The 20,594-nt window shown below is 44.1% G+C and overlaps 1 protein-coding gene across 4 annotated transcripts in view; it reads left to right on the forward strand.

Annotated features, from left to right (window-relative positions):
* SPEN (spen family transcriptional repressor) overlaps window positions 1–20,594 on the forward strand; it is a 67,752-nt gene that overhangs the window by 4,999 nt on the left and 42,159 nt on the right. For all 4 annotated transcript variants that reach the window (XM_071767271.1, XM_071767272.1, XM_071767273.1 and 1 more), the window contains exons 2-3: window positions 13,872–14,192; window positions 17,609–18,085. In XM_071767271.1, the coding sequence (XP_071623372.1) occupies window positions 13,872–14,192; window positions 17,609–18,085 (798 nt within the window). The remainder of the gene's footprint in view (window positions 1–13,871; window positions 14,193–17,608; window positions 18,086–20,594) is intronic.

The raw sequence follows: 20,594 nt of genomic DNA on the forward strand, positions 1-20,594 counted from the left end.
AGGAGGGGGAAGGCAAAATTTGCTGAAGCAACACGTAGAATACTGGACGGTATCATCGCTTGTTTGTGTCGCGTTTTACAAATACAGTTTTTGTTATTATAAAGCCTAATAATGTGATGGGATGACAGCTGGTTGGGAAATTAGGCCAAGGGAATTAAATTAATTGCTCAGAATCAGAAGGGAAAGAAAGGTGTGGAAGACATGAGGCAAGTCCTGCCTTGGATCTTGGTTTCTCCAGCGAAAGTTGGCCGTGTGCTGGGTGTGGGTCCACCAGTTGGGTGGCTAATGGGGAGCTGATGGTGCTGGTTCTGGAGGTGGTTCATGGCTTTGCTTTCAGCTACATCTCCTTTATTAATTCAGTTCCCAATACGGATTCACCGGGTGCCATAAAGCAGCTCTGGCATTGCCTCTGCAGCCTGCCAGGGTGCTCCTGAGGTGTGTTTGTCTGCTGCCACCCACTTCTTCCCCCAGGACTGAGTCACGCCGGGGACAGCTCCCCAACAGGTTCAGATCCATGACTGCTCCGGCTGCTCCGGATCCTGCTCTTTGCATGCACTTGAGGTGGCAGCCTGGTGACGCCATGCTGGCCAAGGAAATGCCTATATAATTATTTCAAAGAAACTTAATGAGAAGCCACGAAGAGCATGGATTTGGACTAAGGTTCTATTAAGTGTTCTTACATGCTGAGCCCTGGTGGAAAGATAAGTTGATGTCACTTGGTTACAAAATTCTGTCATCTGCTGAGCCTTTCTGGTATTGTTTCTTCTCTGAAGTTTCTTCAGAGGTCCTGGCTGCGTTTGTGATTTGACAAGAGCAGCTTTTGTTGTCACTGAGAGCTGCTCCAAAATGACTTTGGCTTTTGGTGTTTCTTGCCTTTGGTATGATGATGAATTAATCCTTGTGCCCATTCTCACGGCTTGCCTCAAAGCAGGCTTGTGTGTTGAGAACTTACCAGTCCTTGGGCATGCAGAGGTATTAAATCCATTCACCAAGGTAAACATTGGGTGAAAAAAAGGTTAAATTTGTTTTGTGATAGCCTTGTTGACTGTTTTTTTTTCCCCTCTCTGCTTTTCCTAGGACAGAAAGTCATGCCAAGGTCTCTGGCAAATGACCTTATTGCCGTCTTAAGGTGTGTCCAAAATTAGGTCTTTGACTTCAGTGAGGGCAAAGAGGCACTAGCTGGCTTTTCATAAAAAAGGAAGTAAATATCCAAATGAGTGGAGGGCAGGTTGCAGAAGTTGGATGAGTCAGTGAGTCAGGATGAACCTGGGGCTCCTCGGGAGCTTTGTTTTTGCAAGCTGATGTGTCGCAAGGCCAGGCTGTCCTGCTGTTGCAGTGGCTTTGCACTGTCAAGAAGAAGTGCTGATTTCTGCACATGAAAACGCACCTGAGAAGTAACAAATACCAAAACAAGGTCTTCTGATCAGTATTCAGGAGGGGTAGAACTGAGGGTCACCCCTTAGCTGGTGTTTGACTACTAGAGATTGCTGGCTACAAGGGTTTAGGTTGTTAAGCTGCTAGTGGGGTGGGTACATTCTGGCTTTGGTACCTACCAAGGATAAGCACTTGTGAGATGTTTTGCTTGTGTTTTTTATTAAGTTCAGTGAACTTGCTGAGGTCTCAGAACACCCTGAAACCAAAGACTGCAAGGGCAAACATTCCTAAACAATGAACTGAGGAATAAGCTAGAAAATATGATTACTCTCCATAATAAGATTTTGTGTTTAGCTGCATCTTCGGCACGCTGGTTTAGAGATCTCGTGTGAGGGATATGAGCCTGGAGGTGCAAATTCACTGTGTACAACCTTTGCCTGAGTCTTTGTAGTGTTCTGAAGACTATAAACAGTTAATGAAAATCAGACAAAACTAGCTTTTTGTTTTTTGTTTTTTGGTTGTCTGAGCTAACAAGTCAGTAGTGTTCCCCACCATGTACACCTTGGAGTAGTGCAGGAGGTTTCACCTTTCTGTCTGCCTGGTGAATAATGGCAGCTCTGGTGTCCTGGAGTCTGAAAAAGCAACTCCAGTGCTGTTGTGCAGTAAGATGTGATGAGGACTTCTGTAGGGTGAATAAAGCACAGCAACTGCTTTAGATTCTACATTTCCATAGTTATTGTTTAACCTACTAACACTGTGTAATCGTCCAGTGCAATCTGCAAAATCCTGCAGCGTGAAGATAACATCCTTTAGTAAAAGAATAAACATTGTTACAGGCTTTTCATAAATATACCAGGATATATTCCAGGGCCTGCTGCAATCTGATCTGTTAACAGGATAGATTGAGTTTGAAGGCGGTGTCTCTGAATTGGGTTGGAACAACATCCTTCCCAGGACGGAGTTTTTGAGAGTGTGTCCTGTAGCACTGCGTGTGGCTGGCTCTGGACTGGAGTTTGTATATTCATGCCTTGTCTGAGGTCCAAACGTTCATGGTGACTTGGGTGAGAATGCAGCAGAATTCGGATGTGAAAGGAGCATCAATTTTCCGCTCAGACAAACTAATCGTGGGAGAAGAGCAGCAGCCTGTCTTAATGACTACTTTCTGTTTAAAGACCCAGGCAGCTTTTATGAACAAAAGGGAACTTTTTTGCTTCCTTTCTGTTCCTCTTTTTATTTAAGCTTACCAACTTCAATTTGAAAGCACCCTTTTTTTTTTTTTTTTTTTTTAAAAAGCATACTTGGATCTGAAGCGTGACCTTCCAAATCTGATCAAAAAGCCCTGAACATCCTCTCAACTCTGAAAAGCCAGATAAGTCCAAACATCTCTGGAAGGAGCATGAATGGATGATCTGTGCTGCTGTCTGTTGGATCCTGATGGCTCTCTCTGCAGATGGAGAGAGTGGTTTCTTGTGTGTCTGTTCCTCTCAGGTAGCCCTCTAGCCAAACTGAAGAGCTTGCATGTCTTTTGTTGTCCCCTTATGTGGTAGGAAAGCAGAGCTGGCTTCAAACCAAGTTCCTGTCATGAAGGTGGTCAGGTGCCCAATCAGAGCTGGGTTTGAAATGATCTTTTAGTTCGATAAAAAGACTACTGCCAGATTGTAAATGATTTTTTTTTTTTTTTTTTAAATAAGTGTTGAATCACTCTCAGTTTTTTCTCCAGGTACAAAAACTGGTTGTGTTTTCTGACCATGGGATTCATTGAGAGGAACTGAATGTCCTTGTCACAGGTTTCCCCAACTGTGGTGGACGTGTCCTTGGTGAGCTGCTCACCACTTCCGTGTGGCACAAAGCCCCGAGCTGTGGTCCATCTGCTCTTGCCACTGGTGTGAATGCCTCCCGTCCTCATTAACTGTGATGGCTGCCAAAATGCACAGAGGGGTTTGTTGAAATGTTCCCTCTTTGGGCTCCCTGTGGCAGCTGCGGGTGACCCGCAGTAGTTAATAGGGCAAAATAAGAAACATAAATTGCCAAGTTGTATGTTTAAAGTAGTTGTCTTTGGAGGAAAAAAAAAAAAAGTCTTCCGGCCTAATTAGCATCCCAACTGAGGGGAATAAAAGCTGAGGGTGGATAAGTATCTCCCTTGTATACGTAATCAACGTCTGATTTAATTTCGGGGGATCTGTGCCTGTGTGTCTTTCCACTGCTCTTGGAAAGCCTGACAAATGGGCATCCAGACAGCTAACAATCTCCTCAGTAACCTCCTTGTAACCAAAGTCTAAATAAGCCTTTGGTCTTTTTCTTCACTCTGGAACAATTGGTTGGAGGCCTTAGCAGAGCAGGTTTGCTACATTTGGAAAATCAAAATGGCTTCAGCACTGGTGGTGTAGCTGGTGTGCTGGTTGCAGGTGTGGTGAGAGATGCTGGGTTTTGGCAGCAGCTGAGCTCAGGAAGCATCTCTTCCAGCATGTCCATTCAGAGATCACAGTCCCCCTGTTGTGCTGGCAGTTCATACTCTTGTTTACCTCATGTCAGACTGATTTTTGAAAGGAAGCATTTAAAGGTAAAGCTGATCACTGGAAAGGCATGAAATGAGGAAGCAGCTTTTTTGGTGGCCATGGTGAGGTGCCCAGTTGTGCTGGGGGTGGGACAGTGTATCTGGCTGATCCTGAAACCACAGGAGGAGCCCTGTAGGTCTGGTAGCACCCATACACCTGGAGATACAAGTCTGCCAAATCCTTTGGGATGGTGAAGCCTTTGGGTCAGCTCATAAATCCGAGGTGAGAAACCTCGCCTGTCATTGCCATGAAGTTCAAGCTAGCCTTGTGTTCCCTTGGCTTTGCAAAACCTTGGCTTTGAGTTGCATCAAAAGAAAAGCCATTAAAATCTGGATGGCTAAGGAGCTCAGTTGTGGAAAGTTTTGGAGAAAGTGCCTGGAGCACAGGTAGGCACTGCAGACCAAATCTCCAGGTGTGTGCTGGGCTGGCAGTGGGCAGTGTCAGTTTCCTTGGGCAGACACCTGGCTCATGCTGAGCCCTGTGCTGCCAGTTGGTTTAGTCACAGGAACAAGCACTTTCTCCAAGGTGATGGTAGCTGTGAGTCATGGGCCAACAAAATAATATTTGCACATCTGTATTTGGGTGACAGGCTGGCATGGCAGGGTGGAGCAGCTGCCCAGCATAAATAGAAGGCTTTGTGGAGGAGGCTGGACTGGCTGGGAACTTTTTTTTTCAGGGGGATGGGATTTTTTTTTTTCTTCCCTGCCTGTTTTGAAGATGATAACCTTTCAGGAGTAGGTGAGCTTTTGGGGTTGGTGACTTGCTGTGAGTCCGTGGATCTGTGGCTGCTTTCTGTCAGAAATGAATTTCAAGTTGTCAAACCTGTTGGTGGAATTGAAGCCGGGTCACTTGTTCAAACTGAGTTGTGGTTTGAGGGGGAGGAGCAATCCAGTCACTTGGGGTGGTTCAAGAGACAGATAACCTTTGTTTTCTTCTTCAATACTGTTCTCTGGAAAATACATATAAACCCTTGGAGAAGAAATAGTTTGTATCTGACTACAGGAGTATGAACCAGTTGAGCACCGAGACTTAAAAAGCCTTAAGATGAGACATATTTTAAGTAAGCAGCATGGGAGACCATGATGTTATGACTCTGCATTTTCCTCCATCTGCTGCTGAATACATGCAAAGCAGGGCTTGGAGAAGCAGAGCTGAGGTGGGGGAATTACTCTTTCATGTATGAACGAAAAACTTGATTAATCATGAGGTACCCCCTGGTTGTGATGCAGCTCTTGAAATTGAATCTGAACAAATCCTAAAATCAGTCACACAGAAGAACAGGCTTGAGCAATTCCTGAGCAGAAAGCATCTCGTGCAGCCTATCACCACTGATATTTTTGAAGCAGATTATGCTTCCAGCTTAAGCTGGAAGAAAAAGCACCCTGGAGATGGAATTCAGTAGCTCTGTCTCTAGTGTGTAGTAACGTGATCCTGAGCATCTGTGTAGGTTGGAGGATAAAAAATCACAGCACATTGTGCTTGATACAACACAGCTGAACATGCAGTTTCTACCAATTTTTGTAACCTCTTTGGGCTTCTACAAATAGTCATGTTTACTCTCATCTGCTTGGAGAGCAGGGCTGATCTGATCTTGCCACGTGTATATTTCTTAATCAATTTTGAAGCCGTTAGCCAGTTCCAGCTGTACTTCAGGGCACAGGGGGTACTCACAGCCTCAGAGATACAACGTTCCTTTGAGTTTTGTGAAAACAAGCAGTTTTAATAGAGGAGAGAGACCTGATTAGCGGCCCCATGGAGAGAAAAGCTGCAGTGAGAGTGCAGCCCTTATTAGACATTAAAGAATCCACATGGGAAAGAGGTGTTCCTGACCGTGGGAAAAGCTGCAGTGGGAACTGGCAGTTATTGGACGCTGGAGAATTCAACCTCAAGACATGCATCCATAAGAAATGAGTCGTCTTATTTCTGCTCACAAAGCCACTTTGATTTCTTTTTTTTGTTTTGTTTTGTTGTTTTAACTAATGTCTATACCTATAAGCTTACGGGTTGCTCGCCCGTTTCTTAATTGCGCAGAAGTGAAAAGTGGGAAAAGTTCCTTCCTAACAGAACTCCTGCCTCTCTTCCGGCCGAGGTGGCCGTGTGAACCAGAAACTTGTCTTGCTCAGCCAGGTTTGCACGGCCTGGACGTGGTAATTTGGCACTGAGCCCTGCAGTACAGTTGGGACAAGATTTGCCTCTGACTGCAGCCCGCGGCCGGGCTGATGCAACGCGGGGTTCTCCTGACGTCGCAGGCAGCAGAACTGCTGACTGGGGTGAGGGTGTGAGAGGCTGGATGCTGCCCAGGTCAAGATGAGGCTTTTAAAATTTTTTAATTCCTCTAACTTGATGTAATCCCAGTGCCCCGAGCATGGGTTTGTCTCCCCCTCTGCCTCCCCCAGGCTGAAGCGTTGCTAAGGCTCCTTTGGGTGCTGTTCTGTGTTGTGGGGGTGTTGCAGTGAGTGGAACTCACTGATCTGTGTCTTGAGGAACGAGTGTATCTGTCTATATTCAGGTTTCACCTGATGGGTGTGCACTTAGAACTGCTTAGCTGTGGCAGAATTGCTTGTCGTGGGGGTTGCAGGAAAATTTTATGTTGATTCTTGGAAGAAGTAGTTGCTACCAACAGCAACAAGCATGAATAAACAGTTTTAAATAGTCTGTTTCTTCCCTCTCTGGGGGTACATAATAATTTCATTTGTAAATTAATACCTCAGCAGTATCCAAATGGTGACTTTGCAATGAACACTTGAAGGAAAATGTCGTAACTGGGAATCCCTCTTACTTTGTGCTTTAAAATGGAGCATTCAGCTGAGCTGTAAAGCAAGAAGTGAGCGTTTATTTCAGCCCAGAGTTATCTGCTGCCCTATCTGATGTGTCGAGCATGTTGCTTTTAAATAACAGAGGTATCAGAAGTCTCAGTGAATGTGCCTATGGTAGCTTTTTAATTTCCTACTTTGTCATCTCTCAGGGAGGGATTACGAGCATAGACAAAGCCTGGGCTGTTTGCAGTGTGTGGCAGCAACACGTGCTGTATCTCATTAACAAAACCCCTGCTTGTAGTCAGAGTTGGGAGGTTTCCCTGTTGAGTGCTGCTGGGGGGTAAGGGAAGCCTCAGAGTGGTCTGGGTTTGAGTGATGGGGGTGGTGGGGCAGGAGGGGATAGTGAGGAGCATCACATGGAGGTTTCACTCCAGTCTGTCTGAGCTCCACCACCAGGACGATGGTTTCTGCTTCTGAATTTTGAGGTTTCCTTGAAGATTTTTAGTGCTAGGAGAGCTGTGGAGAATGCCCTGAAGAACATTGTTTTTCTCCCCCCAGCTCCCAAAGGTCAGAGAGACAATGAAGGTTGCTCTGAAAAGGTTTTAAAGCATCTCAGATTGCAATCTAGAAAATTATGGGAGCTTGGTAGCTAGGGCATGTTTCTGAAGCATTGCTGTCATAAGGATTGCTCTTGGGATAGCCTGAAAACTTGTGACACGAGGAGCTTTTCTTTAGCCCAGCTTTGGGAAGGTAAAGGTTCTCAAAGCTTTGCATTGTGTGCCTTTATCACTCCTTGGTGAGCTTCCCTGCTCATGACCATCCAGAACGTTATCCTGGCCTCTCATGAGGGCTTATTGCAGAAATAGCAATTTTGTGCTGAGAAAGGTAGAATTAGAGAGTCATTTAATTTGTTTTATTTTTAGCTGGCTTGAACGTGATGCAGCAGCTGGAGATAAGGAAAGCCAATACCATACATTGGATCTCCTCTGGAGGCTGCTGGAAGGGCTCCATACATTGCTGGCAGCCTCTGTGCTCGTCCCTTCCTCCCAGTGTGTTTTGTCACTTAAACTATTTCTTCAGAAAATTGGGGGAAGATCAAGTGTTCGGAGGAGTGTTACCAAATGGTGCTGTCAGGCTCTTCAAAGGGTGTGTGTGTGTTTGTGTACATGTATGTTAGATAAACATTCACAGGATTTTCACCCCAATCCTGAGGAGCCAGTTTTCAATTTTCAGGTTATAACTGCAGTGCCCGTGTGCTGTGAGGTGAGGGATTTCTGGTGTGCAGAGAGCTCGCTTGGGAACCAGGCCTTTGGATCAAGCCCTCTGTAAAGAGGCATCACATGGAGTTCATAGGAAATAAAATGCTGTTCTTGGGCTCCCTGAAACCCAGCTGCTGGCAGAGGCCATGGGTGTGTTCCCATATTTGTCTTGAAGCATTTGAGACACTGGTTGACAAATTCTCTGGGTGTGTGACAGTCCTACAAAGACAAGCGGTTGTGGCTTGTCGGGAGACAGTTCCCCATGTTTGTTAAAGTGGATTTTAAGTGTGGTTTTCTAGGAGTCTGGAATTCTCCTGGCTGCTTCTGTCAAGATATATTTTTCAGCAACTTGCAGTGTTTTCATCCCAGCCCTGCACACACACTTGTCTGTGCTCTGCCTCTGGTTTTTCTCTCTGTTACAGATCAGTTACTGCAGTTGTGATAGGATCCAAACCCAATAATGCAGTCTTTGCAATTTTTACTGCCTTTTGTTTAGACTCTTTAATTTTTTTATCTGGAAGCTCTCGAGTCTTCTTTCCATGTCAGGCACATGATGATACTGTCAGGTTTTGAACTGATGGTCTGCATTGCTTGAAGCAAGAGCATAATTCCAATAAATTTGCTCCATTCTTTGCTCAGTCCCTTTGTGTTACTGGCTGAGGAACAGTGGGGAATATTAAACACTGCTTTAGTTGGGAGAATGGGAGGGAGAGTTCATGGTGTGAGTTGGTGATACTGGAAGCTGGTGCTAATCTCAGGGCAGGATTTTTCAGGATATCTGTCAGGTTTGGTGTCCTGCAGTGCCTTCGGGTGTGCTGCTCTTCTGCAGTGTTGTTCTGTGTGTTACTTGGATGGGAAGTAGCTGTGTGTACTGTTGTGGTGGGCCAAGTTCTTGGGCTGTGAAATAAATGGCCGTGAGATCAGAAAACTCCAGAACTGATGTTAATGGGGTTGAACAGACATCATCAGCCTGGCTAAAACCCCCTGTGGAGCTAGTGATGGCAACCTCCTCCTTTTATTTGCACATCCTGCATCTCCCTGTATCTGGAGCAGATCTGCTTTGTGCAAAGGGAAACACGGGATCAGAGCAGCCCCTAGCATGGGGGGTTGGACTGGTTGGGAGTTAAGAACGAGGAGAAGAGAGGCAGACATCTGGAGAAGTATTATTTCAGGTCACATAATTTTGTTATGAAATAACAACAAAGCAAGAGGAATGTGATTGGCTGAGAAAAGCTTCAAGCTGTGCGAGCGTTTTACTGAATAATGCAGGCTGGGGCTTGCCTGCCTTGTATAATGATGGAGGAGGAAGGAGTTGGAGCATGGCATGGAAAATCATCCCCCCCCTTTTCATGTGGCTGAAGTCAAATCGAATCCAGAATATTCAGATCTCCTGCTGTATCAGGACATCTTGTCAAATCATGCTCTTAATGAGCGGTGCAGAAACAAGCACAAAAAAATTCTGGTGTTATTTTTGATCTCGCAGTGTGTCTCACATTTAGTAGTACCCGGAGTGTAACGTTGTGACGGCTTCGAAATAAAAATACAGGGAATTTTTGTAGGGCAGGATGGAGCTGACCTGGAAAACTGCAGTAATGAAAATGGTTGAGTATAAAAGGTCTTGATGAGCTCAGGGGGAGATGAGCATGAGGAATAAGGAGGTAATATGATTTAAAGTAGGATTCAGTTTAGACTAAAACAGCAAATCTCCCAGATTTCAACCCACCTTCTCCTGTGGTGTATGTATCATCCTGTAAACACCCTCATCAGTTTATAAAATATTGCAGCCAAGTGGTAACGTTTGTTTACCAACCATTTGCTGGCTGGCTTTCTTCTCCGTCCTTTGTTTAAAGTGCTATTCCTTGGGAACAGTAGGGACTGTGCAGAAAAATGGATGTGAGGAGTAAGCACCCGAGATGAAACAGTTAATGAGAAATGGCAGAATGAGGGTGCCCAGGATGCAGATACCCCACATGGGGAAAGCTTTAGGGATGGCTTTGGTTGTGTCTGAGTGACATGTCATCTGGGTGAGGAGGCTTCAGCCTGATCCTGCATTGGTGGGGGCTGCGTTTCCCATCCCAGCACGGGAGGAAGAGCTGGGCAGGAGGAAGGGCTGCCCAGAAACGTGTGGAGCAGCCGTGCCAAGAGCCCAGAGACATTTCAGCTGCTTGATGATAGAGGTGCTTTTGATCTGCAGTGAATAAACCCATGATGCTTAAATTATGAATTCTTTTTCTTTTGTCTGAAAAGCTGGATTAGCCTGGCTTTGTTCGAGCAGTGATTATTGAGCAACTTCTTTCTTGCTGAAAGGGCTGCGAGGTCTGTGTTTACAGCCGGGTGCTGCGAGCGTGTGCGCTGCTGGACGGGCGGGTGACATAACAGCTCCCGCACCTCCTCCTCCTCCCCACCACTCCTGCTTGAACTTGGAACCCCTCTGAAAACACGGCCCTGGCCGCCGTCGTTACAGCGTGGAGCTAATGATTAATCAGCATAGGCCGCAGAGGGGCAGAGGCAGGAAAAGGCCTCGTTTTCACTGGGGTCTGCAGGTTGGGAGCCGAGCGAAGCAGCCTCTTTGTTTTCTCTTGGGTCTGCCAGCGATTGTGAAACGCAGCCTGCCCAGAACAGGCTGACACACAGGTACAGGGCTCCGAGGGGACTGCTGAGAGGAGCCTATCTGCCAACCTTACCAAAGGTTGCAGTGATGCCTCCCCTGGGCTTTTGTCCCCTCTTCCCAGCCCTCAGGATCCGGACAGAGGTTGCTGCTGGGAGCCTGTTGGCCTCCATCTTGCTCTAAGGTGTGATGGGTGTAAGGAAACACAGCATTATCACCACCTCCTCCCCTGGCCCTCCAGAAAGCATCCTGGGTTGTTTTTTGGTTTTTTTTTTTTTTTCTTGTAATGTATTATTCTGCTGCAGTAAACCCGTCTGGTGATGCAGTACTGCAGATCTCCCCTCCTCTCCCTTCGATGCAGTCCTCCTCCTCCTCCCAGCAGCATCTGCCAAGTCGGGAGCAGCTCGGAGAGCCGCCAAGGGGTGGGGCTGGGCCGGATCAGCAGACAGATTAATCTTCACGGTGGGGGACCGAGGGATGTGTGTAATCACAGGACCACGTTGGGGCACGGAAAATGCAAACCTTCCTCTCCCAGCAGCTGTCCTTGAATACTCAGGGCTCTCTCCTTCTCGGTTTTCTTTCATCCCCCCCCCTCTCCCCTTCTGCTCCCTTTCTCCTCCCCCCAGTCTGCCTCCCTCGCTTTCAGCAAAGGCGATTGTCACAGATTATCCTCGGGGCTCATCAAGGGGACTGTGCAGGACACCAGAGCACGGTGTATATTTATGTATCTGGATAACAGAGGGATTAAAACACACCAACTCCCAGTGTGGGGTGATTTAGGGCCATGGCTGCAGTGGAATTACAGGAGTAGCCTCTTCCACCCGTTTCTGATTTAGGAAAAAAAACTGTCGACCTTAATTTTTTAAGTTAATGGCAACAAAAGTATTCTTTTCCCAATATAAAAATTAAGCTCTGGCTGCAAAAGTTGTGCATTTGCTGGGTGATTTTGTTGGTACACAGGGAGCATATTATGTTCTGATGTTCTGTATCAGCTGCACTTTCTGAGCAGTATTAGCTCAAATACCTGACCATTTTGACACGTTCTGGATCTTACACAGCAGCAGCAAAATAATTGAGGTCTGTCATGTTGCAGTAATACCTGTGAGTTACAATTTCAGAATGAGGAAATTAAAGAATTGTCAGGATGGTAAGTGGGGAAGAATCTTTCTGAACTTATTTCTGATGGAACTGGCATGCAGGACTTGGTACAGTGTAGGTTGTGGGGACTGCATTCAGGAGGGCAGTTAGGATTTTGGGTTATTTGAGTAGTGCTAAGGTATTACTTCCTCCCCCTCTGAAGATTGTAGACAAAGTAGGGGCTCATATTGCCAGAAACCAAATGTGTTCTAACCAGTCACTTCTGCATTTAGAATAAAAACTCAATGGGTAGGAGTTAGAGCACTCCATCCTGTAACATCTTTTCTTTGCTGTCTGTAGGGGACTGGCACACATGGTAAAAGGTGATGCTAAGTAGGGTACCTAATTATTTTTCCTATTTTTCATCATCTTAATTCATGGAATGAACATTTTTTCAAATAGGCTCTTTCCTGTTTTTCTTCCCCCATCTTCCTTTCCTGTTTCTCCTCTCTTTACACGTGCCATGTCCAATTATGCCATTTTTTTCCTCACATAGATTTAATTACCCACGTCCTCTACTTTTCTGGTCTTTCTGAACCTTGCCTTCAAGGCAGGGAAACCATACCCAGCTTCAGAAGGGTGCAAATGTCGAGCAGAACTTTTCCTGCAGTGCCATTCACTGTTATTTGCTCCTTGTAGCTTTTAATTAGAATAAAAAACAACCAGTGCATCAGTTTGGTAGCACGAGTTAGGAATTTCCCAAGAATTAAACGTCACTGTGTTGTACACGAGTGCAGAGGTGGAGAGTCAGAGGCAAGAACGTGTCCCACAGGCACCCTTTCCTTTTTATGCCTAACAGAGTGCTTTTTGACTTGAAAGGTACTCTTGTTTGCACACATACTCCTTAATGGACTGTGTGCTGTATTCAGTGGGGTATAAACCAGAGGAAAATGGGATCTAAGTCCAAACCAGGTTATATATAAAGTATAGTAGGTCAGGTTGGAACGAGGAGCCAGCAGTCAGTGAGGCAGCTTTTCAAATCCTATTTAAGGATTAGTCATCCAACAACAATGATGAAATTGGAAGGTGTATGGAAAGCCACGCAGAACCTGGCAGGTTCTGACAGCATTTCCTCCTCAGATGGGAGTTGTATTTTGCTTATTCCAGGGTACAAAGCTGAAAACAGCTTTTCTTGTTTAAGAATTGTTTGCATCTATTCAATGTTGTGCTGTCCTTACCAGTGGAAAGGTTTTTGCAGTAATTAAGCTTAAGAGTTTACAAATGCTTCTTGATTAGTTTTTTATTTGTGTGTCCCTTTACTGTTTGTCAGTGCATTAAAAAATCAGCATTTTGCCTTGCTCTGTCATGGATAAACAACTGCAGTTTAAAGCCCTGAATTGTTTTGCCCAATATCTCTTGGCTGAAAGGAGCAATCAGAACTGCAGCTCTTGGCTGTTTTAAAACATTGCTGTGTTCGTGCTTCTTGTTTTACCCATCCTTGCTCTGGGGTTGATGCAAGATATTTACAAATGTGTGTACACCCTGTTTTCTTGTGTGCACAAACATGTTTTTATTTTCTTTTGTCGAGGAGGCATTTACTCAGCCCTGAGTGCCTGTGTTGCAATGACTTAGCACACATGAAGTCAGGTGGCATCATGTTCCTGTTACAGATCTGGGGGTGCCTGTGCTGGCCGTGCTTCCCAGAGCATCCTGGAAAGAAAGAGGTTGGAGATCAGGAAGGAGGATGAGAATAAACTCTTGTTTTAGTGCTGAATGGATTAAATATAGATCAGAGTAGTGGAATTGCTATGTCAAGGTAACTTTTTTTTTCTTAAGAAAGTTGTCAGGGATGGTTTTGTTTTTACTTGTTGTGACACAGTTTTGTTTTAATTATGCCCTGCTTGTCAGATTAAAAACAACAAGGTTGCTCTAATTGCAAACACCTTTCTGTTTCTTCAGCTGCTGTTGCTCTGTTGTTATGAAAAGGGCATCTCTGGGTGGGCTAACCAAAAATATTTAAATATAATGATGGAAAGTTTAAATGGCTTTTTCCCCTCTACAAATCCCCCTCTTTGAAAACCCACCTTCCAACCCCTGCTGTGCTTGGGGGTTGTGATTTTCCTGCCGTTTGGGAAGGGCGAATGGTTTGAAGCTGATGTTGAGTTTGCAGGAGGTGATGTTATTACACACGGTCCTTTCCTCCCAGCACTAACGTGTGTGCTCTGCTTTGCTTTTCTTCCAGATATGGACGTGTTGAAAGTGTCAAAATCCTCCCTAAGAGGGGGTCGGAAGGCGGAGTGGCAGCGTTTGTGGATTTTGTGGACATCAAAAGTGCGCAGAAGGCACACAACTCTGTCAACAAAATGGGAGATAGAGACCTACGGACGGATTATAATGAACCAGGAACCATTCCCAGTGCTGCTCGGGGATTGGATGATACAGTTTCCATAGCATCTCGTAGTAGAGAGGTTTCTGGGTTCAGAGGAGGTGGTGGGGGGCCCACTTACGGCCCCCCCCCATCGCTTCATGCACGGGAAGGACGTTATGAGCGGAGACTTGATGGGTAAGTTCCAAGGTTTCTCTAGGCAGGTATTTTGTATTTGATATGGTGAGAAACACAAACTCTTATCTAGGGCCCCCAGATGGATTTAAAATTTTGGGAATTATCTATGTTTCCTATTTTGGGTTGGAAACGGAAGTGATTTCTGTCCCAGTGGCTGGTGCCTTGTGGATCCATAGAGGATATTTTCTGCAGCTGGTTGGATATCTACACTTGAAATAAGGTGGTTTTAAGATGGAAGATTTCCTTTGGCCAGCATCGATATTGGAGTTACTCCTTTCTAGAAGTAACGACTCCATTTCTTGGATAATATTAAGGCCTTGCTCGGATGTATCCCTGCTGCCAGATGGAGCTATCTTACTCTACAACATGTGGTGAAGTTCTCTGTGGAGTATCTTCGGAATACTAGAGCCTAAAATTCTGTGAAAGCTTGATGCCTAGTTCTCAGTTCTCACTGTACGCAGTTGGTATGTTAATTGGATTGTCACCACAAAATTTCTAGTAGACTTTTAATGATGCAGCCCCCTTGGATTCTACAGACAACACTTAGCCATGGAGATAACGCTTGGATGGAGAAGACTGAAGGCAGCTTGTGATGTTTCCATTTTGGATCTACATCATTTCCAAGTTATTGGGATTATTCTTTCTGATGGTATTGGCAAAAAGAGATGATGGACATTACTAAATTTTGGAAATTATAGTGTTTTTTTGTTTTTTTGTTTTTTTGTTTTTTTTAATGCTGGGATAAGAACTACTGCCTTGAATTTATTGGATGGTATACAGTCAAGACGCCAGTAGCCATGGGGAGTGGATTACTATCTAGCCTCTTAAAAAGCTCTTTGCTACTCCACATTAAACATACTTTAGTTTTAAGGACGTGGCACTAATACCAGTGTGGATACAGCAGTGAGAAATGACTGAGCTGGATGGTTACAAAGGTGGCTAGAGGATGCCTGCTGGCCAGCAGTGATGAGTGCCCTCGTGCATTGGGTGATCTTCTACCAGCTGCTTGATTCAGACATAGGGCTGGAAATTAAAATAATGGATCTATTTAAGTGCCTACTGTCTCAAGAACGAAGTCTGGGGGTTTCAGAGTTACAGTTTCAGTCTGGGACTGCTTCCTTCCAGTGGAATTTTTTTTTCTTTTTTTTTTTTCCTTTTTTTTTTCCTTTTTTTTTTGTCTTGTCACTAAGATTTTTTTATTTTTTATTTTTTCTTGTTGGTTCATCCAAAATATCATTTGACACCCTTGCCCATTAAGAAGGTGGATTACCCCTGTAAGAGGGGCCAAAATTGGGGAAGTTATGTTCACAATTCTCTCCCTAGATTTAATTGGGAATATAGGTCGTGTTTCCACACTTGGAAAAGGTTGGTATGTCCTGCCCTGTGTATATTAGCCCCTCTCCTAACCCAAGTCAAACCCTCTCTTTCCACTAACTCCAGTAGTACTTAGTACTAATAGATAATCAAAAAAGCACTGTAGCCTTAGATTTTCAGCTCTGCTAGCTCCTCTGTCTGTCTTCTGTGTCCTTTTCATAGATAAGGACTTTGTTCTTTTATGTCAGCTATATAGCAGTAACCCTCTAGAAAATACTGCTTTCTGTCTTACCTCATTAAATCAGCTTTCACAGATTAACACTTTGTAGGATGCTAAATGCAATCGTTTATAAAATTGTTGATATTAGACCTTCAAAAGGGGGTGGGGAGGGGAAGACACATGTTTGTGCCATATACTGAAATATCCTTCCAAAAGTCATTGTTGCAAGCAAGAGATACTGAAAATAGAAAAGCAGCAATGACTTTCAAGCAGATGTGAAAATGAATGATATTCTGTTGCACTGGTTAGATACTTTTCTACCTATAATTGGAGAGGAAATTGGAGAGACAAAACATGAGCTAGGTCTGGAGAAAGCTTAAAAACGACTTCTAATGTAGCAGCAGAGGATGAATATATTTAGAGGATTAAGGATCTAGTGATTCATTGGAGAAGGAATGAAAGGAGCTTCCAGAGATGCTAATCGAAAAAGATTCAAATCTCATTTTCAGTTTCTAAAAGGTAGCTGAAATATTTCTGCCATTTTAAATAGAAGACAGACCTGTGATGCAGGAGAGGAGGAGGAAGCTCAGGGCAGAATTGGGTTATTAGGATAATAATTCAGGAGATTGAAGTGACGACTAATTGATTCTGAAGGAAGAATCCAAGAAAGAAGGCTGGGAAAAAAAAAAAAGGTTGAGATGCCCTTCATAAGATAGATAATTAAATTTGTAAATTAACTTTGGCTACCCTGACATATTTAGAAAATGGCAAGTATTTTTAAAAAGTATTCAGTGTAATCATTCTTGATCTTTCATTTTGCAGATGTAACTTAGATGTACCATCCTGGTACTTGTCTAAATTAGACTACTAAACTATTTGTAACGTTCTGTTAACTTTACCTGTCAGTTTTACTATCTCTTTATTTGAGATATCACACTGACTGTCCAGGAACACAGAGCCTTTCTCAATTGACAGCCAAAATGTTTGAAATACTGAAACAAAATGGACCTGAGCTGCTTGAAAGCAGCGTGCTTGTGAGGATAGAAATTCTGTGATTGCAGTGACAGCAGCAGTCTCAACAAACAAAAAACACCCACTGAGAAATTTAATTTACATTCCTTGCATAGGGTCTTAGTATCTTTTGGGGACCTGCATCCTCGCAGTTCAAGTATTCTGATGTTAATAATTGAGATGTTTCTTTAGTGTATGCAGCTTTGATGAGAACTGAGCATAGCAGTCTGATAAAAGCCAAATTCCCTCAAAGAGGGTGAAATATTTTAGAACAGCAACAAGAAACCCCCTAATTTTCTGGGTCTTCTCTCTGAGTTATGCTACCCCTTTTGAAAGCAGCTTCTTACCTCTGGGTCATGCTTTGCACGGAGGCTTTCATGGCTACAGCCTGATTTGCAATGCCATTTTTGCAGAAGGGTAAATAGAAGAGCTCCAAGTAATTACCAAATTCCAGAAAAATTTCTGAAGCTCTTCAGCAGAAGCGGGAGAGTTGGGAAGTTAATTGTGGTGTTGACAAACACGAACTTTTCCATGTGTACTGAATTTAAAAGAAAAACAAATGCAAGTTAAATGAGGATTCTGCACTGGAAAGCAGGTTTTTTGTTTTTCCTGGGCAGGCAAGGTGCTGGCCATGAAAGCCCAATATTGTGATTAAACCAAAATGATTGCTCAGCTTTATATAAGTATAACTTTGGAGTCAAGTAAAATGTTTTTTAAGTTTGTCAGTGTTTGCTTGATAGGTTATTGCTGTTTAGCAGAGAAGCAGTCGCACCGATAAGTTCAGTGCTGGATGTGAATGTCTGCATGATTTTGCTTTTAGTTGCCTTTGCCCCTTTCTGATGAAGTATTTTTCCCCCCTTCCTAAATGCAGGGCTTCAGATAACAGGGAGCGTGCTTATGAACATAGTGCCTATGGACACCATGAGCGGGGGACGGGAGGATTTGATCGGACGAGACATTACGATCAGGATTACTATAGAGATCCTCGGGAGCGGACTTTACAACACGGGCTCTATTACACTTCTCGGAGTCGAAGTCCAAACCGTTTTGATGCTCACGACCCCCGTTACGAACCTAGGGCCCGGGAGCAGTTTACATTGCCCAGTGTGGTACACAGGGATATCTACAGGGATGATCTTACACGGGAGGTACGAGGCAGAAGGCCGGAGAGGAATTACCAGCACAGCAGGAGTCGGTCGCCGCATTCATCCCAGTCCAGGACGCAGTCCCCGCAGCGCCTGGCCAGCCAGGCAGCCAGGCCCGCCCGCTCCCCCAGCGGCAGCGGATCCAGGAGCAGATCTTCCAGCAGCGACTCCATCAGCAGCAGCAGCAGTACCAGCAGTGACAGGTAAGGCCACCGTGGGCTCCCACCCGACCATCCCGTGGGGGTCGGTGTCGTGGGTCGTTTCCCGAGGCACGGTGCCGAGGAGCTGTGAGCCTGGGCTGTGGAAACGTGAAGGTGTTTGATGGCGAAGCATTATTCACTGATGTAGAAGTAAAACAGTGTGAAATGTAAAAAGACAGAGTTGGCACAAAACAGATCCGAGGGGAATGCTGTTGCCCTCGTTAATTATTTTCCACGGTGGCTCTGTGCAGTGTCTGTAAGGCACTGGCTGGGCAGAGGGAGGACGTATGGACACGGGGCTGTGCTGCAGCCCTGCCTGCTGCCTGCGTGCTCAGAGAGTGGGTAAATATTTTATTTGCTTAAGTGAGGGGATAAGGAAATTGAAGGTCAGCTACTTACAGGACACATTTTAAAACGCTGAGTGTTTTGGTCCAGTTTGCTCTTGTTCCCTGTCACCACTAACTGAAAGGTTGATCTGTTGCTTTTTCGTTCTTTCCTCACTGTCACCTCACAGCAAAAATGGTAGACCTGGAAAAAAACCCCCAAAACCTACCAAACTACCAAATCTTAAGTATGCATTTTGTAGCTGTACACCCATGTCCTGGGTTCTGTGGTAGCTGTGGTCATTCTCTATTTTTGTGGCTTTATAAACTACAGATAGGAAAAAAAATGAGACCACTGAAGTTAATAATTGGATTCTTTTAGTAATTTGAAAATTCACAGTGAAAAACATCTCAGATATTTAGATTTTTAAGAGCAGATTCACCCTAGGAGTGGAAACTAAGAAGCTGCCATTGCAACACCAAATGTTTTAGGCTCTGCTTGATGAGGTGCTCTGGTCCTCAGAAGGGTTTCCAGAGCTGGATGCATTTTCTTTGCATACCAGTTCTTCTCCAGAATTGAAAATAATCATTAAGTAAACAAGTAGATCAGTGTAATAAATACTTAGTGTTTGATTATCACTATGAATGGAATTTTACCACTGCTAACTCTCTAATCAAGGTGATTACTCTGATAAAATCTTACCTGCTTGAAGACTGGGCCTTCTGGAAGGGTTAGATGCTGGGGAGAGTGTGCAGAAGTGAAGATGAGGACATTGGTTTCTCCTCTTCTGATTTCCCACCCCTCCAGTGCCTCAAGAACTGTGGAAAGATTGATTTACTTATTTTAATTATTGTTTTATGCTCCTGGATTGCAAATCCAGGATTGGCAGGTGGAGACAGGGGCACCTTTTGAATATTTGGAAAGACTTTTAGACTGCTTTAAAGGTTGGTGTATTTCCAACACCTTTCTCTCAATGAGATCTTAGCCGTTGGGTCCAGACAACCTTTTGTCAAGGATTTTCACACTCTGTAGCTTAAAAAAGAAGTGGTGAGACTTCCAGAGGTGTCCAACAAACTAGAGGATATGAGTTGAAAGTTGGCCTGGTTATGTTTAAGGTTTAAAGAAAAAATTCCAGGCAGGGAAAAAAAAAAAAAATCTCTTCTGGTGCTCCTTTGCTCGTTGTAGAGTGGCTTTAAAGGAGTCCAGGAAACTCGTAATATTTATGAAGTGTCATTTTTGGGATTTAAGATGGGATGAAATACTGCTCTTCATTTGAAAGGACTAAACATGATCCCCCTGGAACAAAGTTCTGGGATTTAATCAGAAGATAAGCAGTGTCTGCTGTGCTTTAGCATTTCATTTTCTTGGCAATTTGTAGTGGTAGTAATGGAAAACTAGATGATACTATGGGAGGAATAGGAAATAAACATTTTTTCTCATTATTAATACAGTAAATTCAAATGCAGTCAAGGAAGTAATGGAATCTGGTGGATAGTGTATTTCATTTTGAAGGATCAGAAAGGAATTTTCATGTTCCTGTGCCATGAGTTAGATGTTAATAAACATTTAACCATATCCATACTCTGCAAAGCAAAACTTCACCTAGCCTTAAAGTCTTTTAAAGAATAAGTGGACTTTGCTGTTTAATTTTTAACATGCTTTAAATTTAGCAATGTAAATACTTAAGCCCCTCATACCCAGGGGCTCACCCTCACCCTTTTTTTACTGAGAGGTAAACACAGTGTCCAAAACCCAGAATAAGCAAAATTTATTTGTGTTTCCATGCCCTGGGTAGTGAATTCTGGCTGTGTCATCCCTGGATTGATTTACCAAATTCCCTACATATTTTTCACTTCTAAGGTGGAATTTATCAGCAACAACTGAGGACTGTTTGTTGCTGTCTGAAGAAAAAGTACTTTTTGTAATTTCTGTAACATTTCTCCAGGGTTTTTGCAAACTGGAGATCCTCTTATTGCTTTATTATAAGTGGAAATGGCCAATTTTGGGATGCTGGGGAATTATTAAGGTCCTTATGATGCTGAATTCTTCTGAAATTGTATGCCTTGAGGAACTCTTGTCACTGAGGTCTCATGGTGTCTGCTGGGAAGGTGGAAAAGGGAAAACCTCAGTTGTATCTCTTGAGAGAGGTGGTTCTCTCACCCACACTCCAGTTGATGTTTGGGGACAA

The sequence above is a fragment of the Heliangelus exortis genome, chromosome 23, assembly GCF_036169615.1.
Source record: "Heliangelus exortis chromosome 23, bHelExo1.hap1, whole genome shotgun sequence".
Classification (NCBI taxonomy): domain Eukaryota; kingdom Metazoa; phylum Chordata; class Aves; order Apodiformes; family Trochilidae; genus Heliangelus; species Heliangelus exortis.